Below are 17,725 nucleotides of genomic sequence, written 5' to 3'. Positions count from 1 at the left end.
GATTCACTCATTTTGTTCCGTACGTAGTTTTTAGTGAAATTTATAAAAGACTTATATTTAAAAACGAAGGGAGTAATTAACTATTATCATGCTTGCACGCATGCAAGGCTCTCTTTCGTCACTTTCAGAAATGCCCACGAAAATGATCCAGCCTGCGGAGACTTCTAGGAAATTCACACTTCACAATCCGGTGCTTAGCTAGTTTTCTTTCCTCACCTTCCAGGAAGAAGACTTCCATAGCGTATTAGTACCAACGAAATTAACGTGCTGGCTTAACTGGTCATGGTTATAATCAATTACAACGGACACTAACTTTTAAACACAACTAGCTAGAGAGTTGAAGCCCTGGTATATGCATGCATGTATATCTTGATAGAGATTTGGACTTTGGAATCATTCGCATAGGATTAGTTTGCCTATATACCGGCAATATGAACATTACTAGGTAGGACACGTGCCCGCTAGAATCGAGAACAGTAGGTAGAAGGTATAATGACATCTTCTTCTTCTACGTCGTCCACGGCGATCCAGATACCTTCACCGACCAACACCGGCGACGACAGTAAGATAACAACTGCCGGTGTGGCACTGCCAACGACCAACCACAAACAGGGTCATGTTTGGTGTCACAAACCTTACGCAACTCCTGCCAACGGGCTACTTGAAAAATTGGGAAGGTAATAAAATAGCTAAATTGTACATCACCGGAGAAACCCATGAAGTTTTTCAAGTATATATATATTGTATGTCATAGTTGTCACATATTTTTTTTACAAAAGGAGGATTACCTTCGGCCTCTGCATCAGAACGATGCATACGGCCCCTTTATTAAAAAAGTAAAGATAGTGCGGCTTCACAAAGTCTTGAACAAAGAAACAAAATAGTGCAAAAAAGATAAAAAGTGCCACAAGCGGAAAAATAGGCCTAGATGTCTACCCATCTATCCTATTAGTGGACTGCTATCCAAACCGGTTGAAGATATCCCGCGCTATCGTCTTCCATCGGGTAGACCCAGTAACCAAAGGCTCCCTGGTTTCCACAGGAGTGAGTAATGACCAAGTACGGATCGATGCAGCCGCTCTGTGTAGTACCTGCAAAAAATGTATATTTGTATGTCTGTCAAACACCACATCGTTCCTACAGTTCCAAATAGCCCAGAAAAGTGCACAAACTCCAATGCGGATGTGTCTAGCAATAATCAAAGGAACTCCATCTAGCCACGTCCCAAATAACGTGTCAATGCTGTCCGGAGGTGAAATATTAAAGGCTATTCGAACAGTCTGCCAAAGAACTATCGCAAGAGGGCATTGGAGAAAGAGGTGTGAAATATTTTCCTCGTTGTCACAGAAACTACAGGTGGTGCTACCCTCCCAATTTCGTTTAGCCAGGTTGTCCTTTGTTAGAATCACCTTCTTGTGTACAAACCACATGAAGACCTTAATCTTTAAGGGAACCTTTACTTTCCAAATATATCTAGATTTTGGGATAACACTTGTATCAATAAGAGCAAGATACATAGACTTAACTGTGAATACTCTACTATTTGTTAGCTTCCAACGCACCCTATCAGGTTCGTCAGAAAACTGTATGTCCATGAGTCTTCTAACATATATAAACGAAAAGTTTTTCTTCCATAAATTGTACAAGTATGTAAGCATCATAGCCTTCTAATGTTATGACAACCCTCCATTCCCTTGTTTGCTTTAAGATCAATGTTGTTATTTTACCAAAATGATCATGAAGTAAATCCAGTTTGCCTCAAGAGATCTCTCCAGTTTTGTGACATAACACGTTTCTCATACCGCACTTCATTTTACAATGATTGACATGCTTGTATAAATATACTTAGTACAGAAATTTAGGATATATACTTAAATTAATTGGAATAAACACCAAAATTTAGGATAACTACACAAAAATAATATTTGTATGTGCAAATACATGTTGCGCACGTGTAAAACAACAAAACATGAATATGTGTTGTGTCCCTTTATTTTTAGTAAATAGGTAAGAACCCACCACCAACCTATGATTAGGAGGATGGTTGTACCCTCAATCCACCAAGATCAAACCCTAAATTTGACACTTTGTTTCTCATTAATGTGGTGTATTGTTTCGATGGAAGGTGGCACTTCATCTAGTAGCTTGTGGTGAGCTTTTTCAAGGTAGAGTTTCTTATGTTATGATCCAAAATCATATACAAAAATAAAGGCAAAATTCATATATATTGATCTAAGCCGCTCCATGGGAGGTGTTGACCAGTTTTAATCCCCGGTGTTTGTAACCTCTCTCGGTACAAATAAGATTGGTTGGCTGGCACCCATATGTTTTTTTCCTTCGTGTTGGAAGGTTTTTTCACAATAAATCGTTGTTCCCCCTCTGTGTTGATATCATTCTACTTTTGCGTGCATGTGATGCTGTGGTGTGAATGCGTCTATGTTATACTTGGTGTTTTTAGAAAATTATTTATATGTTCTGTGTAAGTTCTACAGTTTCAAAATCTTCAGGAGAAAATGCTTCCTCTGTTCCTCACTTCCAAAATGCATGGCCTCTTTTGTTCCGTTATGTTGTGAGCAATAATAACTTTGTTAGTATTTATTTTATGTTCGATGTAATTTTATTTTATTTTGGAAAAGGAGGAAACGAGCCCCGGGCCTCTGCATCAATCGATGCATGCAGTCATGTTATTTATAATAAATTGAAAATGTGTCAACATGTTCGATGTAATTTGGAACAGAGGATATCAACATGAGTAAAAGATGGGGTAACAAACCATGTCCTTCCTCACCTTCGTGGAAGAAGACTTGCATAGCATATTATCACCAGTTAAATTCACGTGCTGGCTGCAAACTAGTCATGTTAGACGAGTTGGTTATAAATTAACTGCAACTTACAGTAATTAACCATTAACCAAAACTAGCTAGGGAGTTGAGAGACCAGGTACATGCAATCGTGTAGAGCCCTTCAGCATGCAGGCAGCAATACCAAGACTAATCAACACGCCAACCTAGTTTGAAATTTGGAATGATTCAGCAATTCGTGCCTATATAAACATCAACGTGCCGATCAGTTTGGAGCGTTCTAACTTTCACTGCCAGGACACAGATCAAGCACAGTACGCGTACAATGGCATCTTCTTCTTCGTTGTCATCCACGGCGATCCAGATACATCCTGTGACCGACGACGACGGTGGTAAAATAACAGCCGCTGGCACAGCAGGACCAGCACCTACCACGGGGCCTGCACCTGCTACGGTCATGTCGAGCGTGTCGAACCTAGCACAGCTCCTGCCGACGGGCACGGTGCTGGCATACCAGGCACTGTCCCCGTCCTTCACCAACCATGGCAAGTGTGAGACCTCCAACCAGTGGCTCACCGGAGCTCTGGTCGTCATCCTCGCCCTCTCATGCCTCTTCTTCGCCTTCACCGACAGCGTTGTCGGTCGCCGCGACGCAAAGCTATACTATGGCTTTGCCACGCCGCGCGGCTTCAACGTGTTCAACTTCTCCAGCGAGGAGGAGCGGCAGGAGTGGGACGACCTCGACCAGTTTCGGAGGCTCCGTCTCCGGCCGCTTGACTTCGTGCACGCCTTCTTCGCGGCGGTGCTTTTCCTCACGGTGGCTTTAAGCGACGTCGGGCTGCAGAACTGCTTCTTTCCAGACGCCGGGAGGAACACCGAGGAGCTGCTCAAGAATCTTCCCATGGGCATGGCGTTTCTCTCCAGTTTTGTGTTCATCATCTTCCCCACCAAAAGGAAGGGCATTGGGTTCACTGACAACGCTCCTCGCCAGAAGGTCGTCCATCCCTTAAATTAATTAAGTTTGATTCTCCTAACTTGAAGTTGCCACTTGCCAGAAATTGATTGAAAAAGAATTGAATCCTTCAGGAAATTTGTACCCAATCGGATTTGACGACACCGCTCCTCGCAGGCGTAGAAGTTGCCTGATTGTATCATGTTGGAGAAAGTCATGTAGTTTTTGAATTATATATGTTTAGTGTGTGTGCCACGGTTCTTTTGTAAACAACGAAACATTTCCTGTCCAAAACAAGCGTACTGTTATGCCCTGCGTCCCAGCCATTCAGGCTTATAAGAGCTCTCCATTCTCTTTGTTTGCTTTAAGCTCGACGTTTTTATTTTGTAAAAACATTTGAACTAATTCCAGTTGTAATCAAAAGGTCTCTTCTATTTGATCACACATGCCTTATACTTGTTTTTTATCTCAATTCTTGATTCATTTTAAAATGATAAATACTTGTATGAAACAAAATAGCCGTGAAGTTTATGATGAACAGTTCAATTTATTGGATAAACACCAAAATAAATTGTATCCGACCCCTTCCACTAGAAAATATTGTATGGACAAATATAAAACGTGTGGTTTAAGAAGCAAAGTGGGGAGACATTAAAATTGGACATTAATCCATCCATCTTAGGGCACTAGCAAATTCGTCCTTTGAATTTGCTGTTTAGGGCATCCCTGGCCGTTATATGCCCCCTTGTGAATGCGGGCATGGGCCATGGATCATCATTCTCTGGTCAGTAGACCCTCTAGTATATGCTAGCAAGGGCCGCAACAGCCTTGTCGGAGCATTTAAAACAAAAAACGGTTACAACTTGTGAATTGAGAATGATCCAAGAAAAAACTGATTTATTAACGTACTGGCTATACTAAAGGGGTCCGGCGATAAGAAAAGGGTTAGATCTCAAATTTTTTACAAACTCGGATCAGATCTGGATCAACTTCTTCAAAAAGGTCCAAACACGAAATTTGTCCGCTGCTGATTTCGCTAAATTGCGCCATGACCACATCCGAGAAAGGTGTGGCTGCTCCCGGGTGTAGGTGCGCCCGCATGAACAGTACACTTCAAAACCATCGAAAACAAGAACAAAAAATTCTGAATTCGTTTGACACCAAACTAGATGAAAAGTTTTAGCTTTCTGCAAAATTTCGTGACCAAATAAAATTTCAAAAGCCCTCAGCAAAAAGAACAAAATTAGTGCTGAAAAGTGAACAAAACTTTGAACACTGATTTATTTATTTGGTGAGCTCTGCTCGAATGTTATTTCGTCATGAAATTTTGCAAGGAGCTAAAAAAATTGATCTAATTTGATGTTCCAAAATTTCAGAATTTTTTTATTTCGTTTTGTATTTTTTTCAGCTGCGCTGTTCATGTGGGTGTAGGTGCATCCGGGAGTAGAAAATCCAGTCTTCGTGTGTAACCGCTGTTGGACAGGGGATCGACTTGCTCATAGTATGGGCAAATAATACTCTCTTCATTCCTTTATGTAAGGTGTATTATTTTTATCATGGTGACCAAGACATATAATTATACACATGTTAGGACGAAATTAACCTTGGCTAAATCGTTGATTCGCGGCAACTAAATCATTTAGGCTAGGAAAATAAGAGATATACGCAATCAATAGGGAGATACTTTCCTTTTTTCTCTTTACAAGAAGAGATATATTTTCCTTTTCTTGAACGGTTAATGATGGAATTATGAGGAATTACATGCAATCAGGGGAGAGATATTTTCCTTTTCTTGAAGGGCTAATGATGAAATTACGAGGAATTAAAAGAAATGCACATTACATTGTGGAATTTTATCAAAAAACAAATACATCTAATTTAAAGGAACGGAGGGAGTAACAAGCAACGCAAAAAGAAAAAACCTCTAAACAAAACTAGCTAGAGAGTTAAAGTCTACGTACACGAATGGATGTAGAGCCCTTCAGCACGCAGCTAGCAACGCTCACGTGCGCCGGCGTTGGACTTTGGAATCATCAACGGGTTAATTATTTGCCTATATTAACAGCAAGGTGTAGATCAAGCTCAGCTTGGACTATTTCTAGCTAGAACGCGCGCGCTCACGCCCATATCGAGCTTGGTACCTACAATGGCAACTTCTTCTTCCCCTTCGTCCACAGCGATCCAGATACCTCCACCGACCACCACCAAGGACGTCGACGACGACAACGGTGAGGTAACAGCCCCGGGCACGGTACCACCGCCAACGACAATCCCTACCATGGACAGGGTCATGTCAAGCGTGACAAACCTTGCGCAGCTCCTGCCGACGGGCACCGTGCTGGCGTACCAGGCGCTAAGCCCGTCCTTCACCAACCACGGCAAGTGCGAGACCTCCAACCAGTGGCTCACCGTGGCGCTGGTCGCCGTCCTCACCGTCATGTGCCTCTTCTTCTCCTTTACCGACAGCATCGTCGGCCGTGACGGGAAGCTCTGTTGGCCCAAACCAGACGCCGAGTACTTTCCGGCGACGGTAACCAGGGACGATGACGAAAACAAACCGGACTATCGGTTCCTGGAGGAGACGTGCACGTACGCGTAACCTAAGCAGGCAGGCTAGCAGGTGGATGGTTTCTCATGCACACGTACGTAGCAACCTGGCTGCTGCCTTGATCGATCGGAACTAGCGTCGCCGAGACACACACGCGAGAGAACACGAGGATATGATGGCTACGGGAGCGTGTCGCTCCCGACTATTTCTGTGTATTGCTTTGATCTGATCCAATATTACAGGGGTACTTGTACGTATATATAGTAGCTAACCAAGACAACTACTAATCCTATACCTACACGGTGACGGTTCCAAGTCCAAGCCGGACTAGGACTCGTGGTTAATTCCAACAATCACCCCCCTAAACATGATGTCCTCACTTCACAGCTTGGACGCCGATCCTTCTCCGCATCTCTGTAAACTTCTGTCGTCCCAAAGACTTGGTCAGGATATCTGCAAGCTGGTCGTCGGTGCAAACGTAGTTGACTTCAATCTTGCCTTCTTCCACGCACTGTCGTATGTAGTGATACCTTATATCTATGTGCTTACTCCTGTCATGATGCACTGGATTCTTACACAGGGCAATCGCAGACTTGTTGTCAACATTGAGCACCACTCTTTCAGGTTCTTTATCTGTGAGGTCACCGAGTAGCCTTTCTAGCCACACACCTTGACCCGCTGCGGTTGCAGCTGCTATATACTCTGCTTCGCAGGACGATAATGCGACCACCTTCTGCTTTTGTGATAGCCAAGTTACTATGCTCCTGCCCAAGAAATATGCCAGACCCGAAGTACTTTTACGGTCATCCACATCTCCTGCCAGGTCGCTATCACTGTAGCCAAGTAGCTCCACCATCTCCTTCTTTTTCTCTCTCAAATAGACACAACCGAAGTTTGTTGTCCCTTTGATGTACCTGAGTATATGTTTGACAGCTGCCCAATGTTCAGTCGTGGGTGCTTCCATGAAGCGACTCACTATGCCAACGGAATAGGCCAAGTCCGGTCGTGTATTCACAAGATACCTTAGGCTTCCGACCACACTTCTATAATCCGTTGCATCAACCGCAGGGGCTTCACTCCTTTTGCTAAGTTTAAGCCGAGGCTCCATTGGAGCATAAGTTGGTTTGCAATCCTCCATGCTACAACTTTCAAGTATCTTCTTTGCATATGCCTCTTGACATATTGTGATCCCGTTCGGCTTTTGTTGTACCTCGATCCCGAGGTAGTATGTCAAGAGCCCTAGATCACTCATCTTGAATAGCTCCTTCATTTGTAGCTTGAATCTTGCAATCTCCTCTTCGTCTGCTCCAGTTATCAAGAGATCATCAACATAGATGCCCACTAAGAGACGATCCTTGCCTTTACCTCGCTTGTACATAGCATGCTCGAGTGGACTTTTCTCAAAACCAAGAGAAATCAATGTACGGTCAAGCTTGATGTTCCATGCCCGAGGAGCTTGATGTAGCCCGTACAATGCCTTGTGTAGCTTCAACACCTTGTGTTCTTCTCCTTCTTTGATGTACCCCGGTGGTTGCTTCACGTATACTTCTTCTTCCAACTCCCCGTTCAAAAATGCGGATTTTACATCCATGTGATGTAGCCTCCAAGATTCTTGAGCCGCGAGAGCTATAACTAGCCTCACCGATTCCATCCTTGTGACTGGAGCGAACACTTCCTCGAAGTCCACACCTTGCTCTTGCACGAATCCTTTAGCTACGAGCCGAGCTTTATGCTTGACCAAGTTTCCTTCAGCATCCTTCTTGACTTTGTACACCCACTTGAGCCCTATGGATTTGTGACCGTTGGGAAGATCAGCGAGCTCCCATACTTTGTTGTCTCGTATTGATCCCAACTCTTCATCCATAGCACGACGCCAACACTCCTCAGTATTTGCTTCTTCAAATTTCGTCGGTTCCTCGACGCTAAGCAAACATTGTCGTCCTCTTCTTATAACTTTGACAGGATTAATAGTACGAAGTGCTTCCTCCGGATATAAATCCATCACTGGTCGAAGACGAACTGGTGTCGGCGGACGTTCCCTTGTCTCCTGTTCTGTCGAAGACGAGGAATTTTCATCTTGTGGAGTTGCCAAACTCCTGTTTTCTGGCGATTCAGGTTCTCTTCCAGGCGCAGCTCCCAGGCTGCTCCCCTGTGGTACGCAGTCACTTGATCGAGCGCTTCGAGCATTGCTTGGTGTGTTGCACGAGCCATCGCATGCATCGTCTGCCGCGTCCTGCTGCGTGCCTTCGCGCGCCTCTATCTCTGCTTTATCTGGCACGTTCGGCTGTGCTCCGTTGTCCAAAGAATCACTCAGCGTCGTTGTAGTCTCCGGTTGATTATCGGCATGCTCGTATTCGTTGTAAACAACGTGAAAGATTTCATCAGAGATCGGGTATACCGGCTCGGTAGAGTTCCAATTCCATGACCTTGCTTCTTCAAAGACCACGTCACGAGTCACAACCACCTTATTGGTAGAGGGGTTGCACGCACGGTACGCCTTCGAGCCTGCTTCATAGCCAACCAATATCATTGGAGTACTCCGATCCGCCAACTTACTTGTATGCCCGGCCACCGTCTTCACATGCGCCACACACCCGAAAGTACGAAGATGATCAACCGCGGGCTTATGTCCGTACCATGCTTCGTACGGCGTCATCCCAACCACACTCTTGGTTGGAGCCCGGTTCAACAAATAAACGGCCGTATTGACCGCCTCACCCCAAAACTTGCCCGGGACCCCTTTGCTCTTCATCATGCTCCGTGCCATCGCCACCACGGTTTGATTCCTCCGTTCCACAACACCGTTTTGCTGCGGTGAATATGGCGCCGTAAGATACCGCTTGATCCCATGTGCTTCGCAAAATTCTGTGAATTCACGAGACTTGAACTCACCCCCCCGATCGGTACGGAGGGCCTTCAGCTTGGCTTCGGATTCTACCTCGGCCGCCATCTTTACTTTCCTGAAGGCTTGCAAAGCTTGGTCCTTTGTCTTCAACAACACAATCCACATGTATCTGCTGAAGTCGTCGACGATGAGTAAGAAGTATTTGTTCCCAGCTGGGGTAGCCGGTGTAATGGGTCCGCACAAGTCTCCATGGACCAACTCAAGAGCTTTACTTGCTCTAAAGTTTCCCTCTCTCGGGAACGAGGCCCGCCTTTGTTTCCCAACAAGGCAACCGTCGCACACTTGCTCAACATGATCAATGCACGGTAGGCCACGTACCATCTCCTTTTGTCCAAGTTGCCGAAGAGCCTGGAAATTTAGATGACCGTAGCGCGCGTGCCACTTCCATGCCGAGTCCTCCATGCTTGACAAGAGACATACTGGATCCACACGATCCAAGTTGAGGACGTAGAGTCTGTTTGGCGACCTCTGCACCTTCATGATCAGCATCCTCTGACGGTCATACCCCCATAGATAGCCATCTTCGAGCACAATCTTGCAACCACGCTCCTCGAGCTGGCCAAGACTTATGATGTTGCTCTTTAGCTTGGGAATATAGTACACATCTGTGAGTACCTTGTGACCGCCATTCTTCAGCTCAAACAGGACAGTACCTCGCCCTGTGATGTCAACGGTCCGCCCGTCACCGAACCGAACCGTGCCTCCAACCGAGAGATTTAGCTCAGAAAACTGGTCCTTGTCACCGGTCATGTGGTTGCTTGCTCCCGTGTCGAGGTACCACACGTGCCTCGCCGTGTTCACCCTCTTCTTGTCATGAAGGTAAACCTTCTCTTCGTCGAGCATGACAACCTCGGTAGCCGGTGCCTTCGGAGCTGGACCATCCTCGTCCATAAGCTCGCATACTTCGACCATGAGCATCATATCGCTATCATCGCCTCCCTTGGCCATGAGAGCTTTTTCCTTCGGTGGACTCTTGCAATCAGACTTGAAGTGACCGAGGATTCCACAATTGTGACACCTTACTTTTTTTATGTCAAATTTTCTCCTTGGCTTTCTATCCTTTTCTTCCTGTCCAGCGAGGTCCTTTTTCGCCGGGCTTTGCTTCTCCTTTGCTTTACTACCGCTTGTGGATCCACCTTGCTTTCCTTTCGACAGGGCCATCCATTGCGCCATTGTAAGCATGAGATGCTCACTCTCCTTCGAATCGCCGAAGCTGAGACGAATTCTCTCGTCGTGGGCCTTGAACCTTCCGACGAGATCCTCGACCGTGAGAGTGTTCAGGTCAAGACATTGCTCGATCGATGTGACGATTTGGATGTAGCGTGCCGGCGCGGCGCGCAAAAATCGTCGGACGATCGCAACTTCTTCTAGAGTTGAACCATAGCCGCGTATGCCGTTGACGAGGGTCTTGAGACGGGAGGCAAACTGATCAACCGTCTCGCTTTCCTCCATCTTCAGGCACTCGTAGCTTCTCATGAGGGACTGAAGGTGTGCTTCCTTGACACGGTCATGACCCTGGTGCAGGATCTTGATGGTCTCCCATGCCTCCTTCGCCGTTTTCTTTCCGACGAGGTGTTGCAGCACATCCTTTGGCATGGCGGAGTAGATCGCCGTTAACGCCTGACGATCCGTCCGGTACTTTGCCGCGCCCTTCGCGTACTCGGCGCCGCCGGGATCGACAGCTTCCCAGAATTCCGCTCCCTCCATCGCGACCTCCATGTTCATCGCCCATAGTGCGTAGTCCTCTCGATCCAGCCGGGGGAATTGCGACCCCCCAACCATCGGCATCGGTGCTCTAGCTCCCGCCACAACGATCTCCTTGCCCGGGTTTGACATGATCCTTCGATTGCTTTCCGAAGATCACGCCAATAAACCAAGCTCTAGATACCAATTGTTGGCCCAAACCAGACGCCGAGTACTTTCCGGCGACGGTAACCAGGGACGATGACGAAAACAAACCGGACTATCGGTTCCTGGAGGAGACGTGCACGTACGCGTAACCTAAGCAGGCAGGCTAGCAGGTGGATGGTTTCTCATGCACACGTACGTAGCAACCTGGCTGCTGCCTTGATCGATCGGAACTAGCGTCGCCGAGACACACACGCGAGAGAACACGAGGATATGATGGCTACGGGAGCGTGTCGCTCCCGACTATTTCTGTGTATTGCTTTGATCTGATCCAATATTACAGGGGTACTTGTACGTATATATAGTAGCTAACCAAGACAACTACTAATCAACCGATAGTCCGGTTTGTTTTCGTCATCGTCCCTGGTTACCGTCGCCGGAAAGTACTCGGCGTCTGGTTTGGGCCAACAAGCTCTACTACGGCGTGGCCACGCCGCGCGGCTTGAACGTGTTCGACTTCTCCAGCAAGGAAGAGAGGCAGGAGTGGAGCGGAGACGAGCTCCGGAGTCTCCACCTCCGGCCGTTGGACTTTGTTCACTCCTTGTTCGCGGCGGTGCTTTTTCTCACGGTGGCGTTCAGCGACGTGGGGCTGCAGGACTGCTTCTTCCCGGACGCCGGCAGGAACGCACAGGAGCTGCTCAAGAACCTGCCGCTGGGCATGGCGTTGCTATCCACCTTTGTGTTCACCATCTTCCCCACCAAAAGGAAGGGCATCGGATTCAGCGACACAGCTCCTCGCCAGAAGGTCGATCACTTAAACTAATTAAGTTCGCCGTGTATGTTGATCAAATCCTTTGGGAAATTGAGTTAAAGCAATAGATGTGTAATGGAAGCTGTTTGATTGAATCACCGAAGAACTTGTTGCCATGGAAACAAAGAAATTTTGCTTCAAAAGATAATAATTGTACAAGTATGTAGTATCCAAGACATACGGTTTGTAGAGGTGCTGCTGTGAGGCAGGTCCGATTTGAATGATCTCGAGTTTTTCTTTCGCTTTTAAGCTGATTTGTTCAACATTGGTCGATGTTTGGATTTTCTTAAAAACTAAATAGCATATGGTTGTATGCACCAATCGATGCATATGCTGTGGGTTATTCTCCGCAAAGAAACAAAGAAATCTCAGCTTCAGAGATTTATCAAGCCATATTAAAGAAGCCTTAATCGGATGAATATGTTCTCATATCAAAAGAGAGATACCATGGAACCCGAGGATGTTGTAGCTTTTTTTTTTCTCTTGCAATACATTGTAATAACCAACATTGTATTTTTTTTTGGTTTGTTTATTAAAAGGGTTCTCCCGTGATTTTCATAACAAAACCATACTAGTTCATACAAAATAAAACACAACTACAACTAATGGGTCACGCAAAACGCATGAGGCGACAGAGGCAGAAACGCATGAGCTATGTTGAACACTTCTATCGCAACCACCGTCAGTCTACCCGAAGGGCAAGCAAGGTGAATACAGTGTATGTGTGTTGTGGGGAGGGGGGCAGCATCTCCAATGCCGACCCGTAAATTTATTTCCGCATTTGTTTGCCGACATAAATATGAAAGTCGGTCATCAAATGTTATCTGCGTACATTTTAAATCGATTTTCAACAAAGCGGACGTGATTAGTCAAAACCAACGGAATTCATCAAACTTCGTACAGAAAAAGGCATAAATTATCCATACATAGCATGCAAATTAATCTAGTAGAATAATAGTTCAAATTTAACAAGAAATAGTTGAAATTTAACTAGATTAACCGGATGCTCAACAAGTTTTCCATAAACAAATCATGTCGTCCCACATATACTACCTCTTGAACTTTATCTAATAATGTATGTGCATAAATGGTCTGCCCCTAGCCTCTGATACGTCATGGCAGCATGTATATTCTATACAATGCGTAAAGCAACATTGAGTGAATAAATAAATCAATCAACAAGTTGAGTAAGAAGAAGCAAAACTTATAATCTCCCCGACTGCCAGACTGCCACGCACAATGACCACCTTGCCTCCACCATATCAACCGCGCAACAAAACTTGGTGACGGCGATCTGAATGGCTTACCATCTATGCGATAATTACTTCACATTGTGATCATAGATGATGTGCATCTCGTATGGCACAATGGTTGACCTAGTTGCGGACGGGTCCTGGGTAGACGGCTCTGTTGTAAAAGGAAAGCGGGCGTGTCGGTGGTGTTTGTGGTATGGGTCATGGGTGGACGGCTCCGTTGCAAAAGGCCAGCGGGTGTGTTGGTGCTGGTTGCAGATATCCAGCAATACATGTGCCGCGTCCAGGAGGGTACATCGGTGGCGTCGAAGGAGAAGGGTGCAGACGCAAAGCAAAGAGGAAGAAGCGGATTGGAAGAGAATGTGGCCGGGAGGGGGGATTTTGTGGGCCAGGTTGTCGGAGTCCTACGTGGATGTTGTCCGGACTCCCACAAAGCCTCCCCTCCCTCAACGTTGCTTCCATTTTGCAGGAAAAGGTGCGTCCGGATCAGTCCGCGGACCGATACAGGTCCGCCTTGCATGACAAAACACGTCTGGACCATGCAGTCCGGCCTTATGCATGTGGTTTAAGTATCGGCATTGGAGATATCGCTATTACTTATTTTTTTATACAGATGAGACAACGACCACCATTCCATATTGTAGCTCAATCGTCTCCATCCGATAGCACTTGAGGAGGATCGAAATTCGAAAGACCAACTCAAAGACGAAGCATCATCATTGCCACAACAACACTTGTACACAGGCTAAAAAAAACCTAACCTAAACTACTAATAGGACTGGGGCACCGGGAAACCCCCTTCCCCCTCCCCGCCGCCGACCGTAAAAAGACATGTAGATGGCAGATGAGTCCATGGGCCCGCCGGCGGAGCCTAGGAGGAAGGAAGCTGCCACGGTAGTGGGAGGTGAAGGAATCATTGCCATGTCCGACATTCACGGCACCACGTTCGGTCCATAACATGCCAGTGGACGTTGGAAGAAGAGACGTCCAATAGATACGACAACAAAATAGAAACCAACAGAAGAGTTTGCATATATCTTCGTATACGAAGATGCAACACGGAATGCATCGAGACGTACTCATCTGAGTCCTCGAGAAGGATAAAAAAACGCGCTGTCATTGTGGCAGCCGTACGTGAGAACCAAGCTACAGGCTGCCACTGGCCAGCTAGGGGCTTCGTTCCTCTTCCTCCTTTTCCACAAAAAATAAAAAGTACGTAATTGTTTTTGTGGAAGGACCAAGGAGCATTAGTTATGTACTAGCGTAAATTTGTCTTCGTCCAAAGGCCCATATATATTTAGCAGAGCTACCACGCACATTCCGGCGGCTCTCCGGCGATGCTTCGAGCTGCAGCTTTCTTTCCTCTCCGCCTTGAATGTTTCTTTGATTTCTTCTCCGGCGACCTTGAATCAGTATCGACCGGCGGCGGCGACAAAGCTCTTAGTTTGGTTTGTCGTTGCGATCGTGTGTTACTTGTGTCGTGAGAGCCTCCACAGCGGCAACCTCTAAATTTTGGCACTCAAACATCCGCGCACGTGTCCCGGCCGTGTCGGTGGACAGTGAAGGTCTTAAATTTTCTCAAATGATAACGCATACACGTGTGACATGTTTACATTTTATTCACATGCGTCGATTCACGTTAATTTTATTGTGCATGAATTCTATAGAAATCTGTTAGAATTTCAGTATTACATAGGCACCATCGTGTGTGTGAGCATTCAAGTGTTCGCACACATGGCCCGCAACGTGCAGTTGCCAGCTACGTCGTGTGGATGAACCAATTTCTGCCCACACGGTCATTACCTAGTCCACGCGTGTGTGGGTGAACTGCTCTTTGCCCACACGATGCTCGTACGTTGTTAGATGACAATTGTAGTTGCATACATGGTAATTAGATAAACATACATGGCAACTATGATTTGTTATTAGATGGTAACTGCAGTTGCGCGTATATGGCAACTAGCTAAACACACATGTCAACTATAATTAAGTATATATGACAACTATGATTGAACCACACGTGGCAATTAGATAGACACACATGGCAACTATCCCAGATTAACTAAAGTTTATCCCGTGGGTAACTATAGTTAACCAAGACAGAGAGAGTTGATGCTTTTACAACTACATTTATCATCCCGGATAACTAAAGTTGCCATCTGAGGGGCCACTAAAGGGTCATCACACGGGTAACTAACGTAGTTGTGCCAAGACGTGTGAGAAGATTTACTTCGTGCCACACTCACGGATGAGAATGAGTAGTAATTGTCGGACGTGTGGCACGAGGTATCTATGTCCATACTAAGTGAACTGCCTCCTACGTACATCACATACTAAGTGTGGATGAATGTTTAATATGCCACATATTTACTGAATATCAGGACCCTAAGTTTTTTCATTTGCAATCACATATCCGATAAATCAGATACATGCAAGGACACGCATGTCGGTTATTACATCCGTGTTAGACCGACGGCACACCAATAAACATTTTTCTACTTAAGATTTTCATATCCGTATTAGCCGGCGGGTTTCGGATGTTTTTAGTACCACCTCGCCGTCTTAGGAGCTAATGGACCGGTTTCAATAGCCGGGTCGTCCAGAAAGGATAAGCTTCAATTATCAGTACGAAGCATATGGAGTGTGACCACGATCTTTACACTGCTCTTTTTGAATGACAAAGAAAAAATTATCTTTCATTGTAATAGGGCATCAATGTACATGAATGAGATGAACAGAATTGCTATCCGACGGTGTGACAGTTAAATCGGTCGACCTACGGCTGATGCGACGAGGCAAAATCCTGCAAGAACAACTCTTCAGATGGGTGCATGTGGGACCGCTATGATTTGGAGGGAATTGTCCGGTCGCATCTGGACGACTTTATATTCTCCTTATATTTGGTTCGTTTTCAGAGGTGCCGATCAGTCGAGCGAATAAGGACTATATGGGTCTGATTGAGTCAGGTTTTTATGATTGGACACTCATGGGACGGATGTTTAGGAGTTTATGAGGAGTTAGGGGGTCCGGCTATAAATGATGTGTGGATGCTTTTTTTTACCGTGTCACTAAGAGCACCGTCCCAAGTGACCCTTCATATATCTGCGGACGCGTCCGATCAGTGGCCGGACAGGAGAAAAAAGGAAAACAATGATCCAACCAGACCCCTCATATCATTCATATACGTATGGGCTGTCAGCGAACCCTCATATCCAGCTCAAATATGAGGAGGATATGAGGGCTCGGGAACGTGCCCGGACACGTCCGGTCAGTCCGTCACATAGGACGTGACCCCATTCCGGACCACATTTTTCTTTTTTTTTATTCATTCTTTTTTTCTCTCTCATCTTCTCCATCAAATCACGTGCAAGTGACCGGACATATGAGGAAGAAAATAAGGAGTGTAAATGCACGAACGGATAAATAAAGAACATATCCGATCACTGACCGGCTGTGTCCGCAAACGTTTAGAAAGTCATATTTACAATAACCGACTATAGGTGTTCTAAATGCAGGAGTCATATTTACATTGACAGGCTCTAGATTCTAAATGCAACATATCGCCCCCTCATTTAAAAATATACTCCCTCCGTTTCTAAATATAAGTCTTTTAAGATATTTCACTAGGAGTTTACATACGGAGCAAAATGAGTGAATCTACACTCTGAAGTATGTCTATATACATCCGTATGTAGTCCATTAATGAAATCTTTTTAAAGACTTATATTTAGGAAGGGAGGGAGTAAATTGCATGTCTCTCTCCTTGGATGCATGCGTGTCCAATTATCGCCTCGTCTTTGCCGCCGTCCAGCGAGGTCACCTCTCTTGGATAGACCCCTTGATTCTGTAAACAAATTTTTTTGATGATATATATTCAGTGGGGGTTCTTTTTTCGGTGACTGCTGAAATGTGCCACGACACTTCTTAATCCCTGCACAGGTATAAAGTTAGAGCATCTCCAATAAAATATGTGAATTTAAAGACTAAAAAGTAAATTTATGTATTAAAAAGATCAACTCCAACAGATGATATAAAATGAAGATGTAAAAGGATAACTCCAATAGGTGATGCAAATAAAGATGTAAATTTGACGATCGACTGTTGTACAACCGTTGTACTGCTGTTCGGCGGTGAGGAGTGCGGGCGGCAATGACTTGTAGGCAGATGGGATGGCCGCACATCGACAGAGAAGAAGGTGGCAGTTTGATACGGCCGACGGGCGACTTCGCACGTCCTGAAGAACTGCCGAGCCTCGCGGCCGTTGGCGGGCGGCGTGGCGCCCTTCCCCAACTTTGGAGGGGAGTCTTCGGCTACGAAGGAGCCTATGGCATGGCAAACCTCACTGTAGATGCCATTTAGGCCAGCCGCAGCTGCCGGAAATGCTTCGATTCCACGGCAGTCGAAAATGAATCGACGGCTGCGGGCGACGGGCTGGCTAGGCAGGCGGAGGGGGGCCGGGTGGTGAAGTCGCAACAGGACTGGTGGGTGAAGGGGCGGGTGGCGACGACGTTGATTTGGGGCAAATTCGATCGACGGCAGAGTGAAGTCGGGCGGCGGCTGTGTGCGCGGAAGGCAGTTGAACGACAATTGGTGGTTGGCGGACGGTT

The 17,725-nt window shown here is 46.0% G+C and overlaps 2 protein-coding genes across 2 annotated transcripts; both read left to right on the top strand.

Annotated features, from left to right (window-relative positions):
• Window positions 1-3,126: 3,126 nt before the first annotated feature.
• On the top strand, window positions 3,127-3,816 carry LOC123405856 (protein DMP2-like). The gene has a single exon (XM_045099385.1). The coding sequence runs from the start codon at window positions 3,127-3,129 to the stop codon at window positions 3,814-3,816; it is 690 nt and encodes a 229-aa protein (XP_044955320.1).
• Window positions 3,817-5,899: 2,083 nt separating this feature from the next.
• LOC123405855 (protein DMP10-like) lies at window positions 5,900-11,877 on the top strand. Its single transcript, XM_045099384.1, has 2 exons — window positions 5,900-6,237; window positions 11,523-11,877. Exons 1-2 carry the CDS (start codon window positions 5,900-5,902, stop codon window positions 11,875-11,877), a joined length of 693 nt encoding a protein of 230 aa, XP_044955319.1.
• The last annotated feature ends 5,848 nt before the right edge of the window (window positions 11,878-17,725 follow it).

Source organism: Hordeum vulgare, chromosome 6H, assembly GCF_904849725.1.
Source record: "Hordeum vulgare subsp. vulgare chromosome 6H, MorexV3_pseudomolecules_assembly, whole genome shotgun sequence".
Taxonomy (NCBI): domain Eukaryota; kingdom Viridiplantae; phylum Streptophyta; class Magnoliopsida; order Poales; family Poaceae; genus Hordeum; species Hordeum vulgare.
This window is presented reverse-complemented; position numbering and strand designations above follow the sequence as displayed.

Coding starts and splice junctions, on each gene's coding strand:
- LOC123405855 (XM_045099384.1), top strand. CDS start 5,900: ATGGCAACTTCTTCTTCCCCTTCGTCCACAGCGATCCAGATACCTCCA. Junction 6,238..11,522: donor AGCATCGTCGGCCGTGACGG/GAAGCTCTGTTG, acceptor GGTTTGGGCCAA/CAAGCTCTACTACGGCGTGG.
- LOC123405856 (XM_045099385.1), top strand. CDS start 3,127: ATGGCATCTTCTTCTTCGTTGTCATCCACGGCGATCCAGATACATCCT.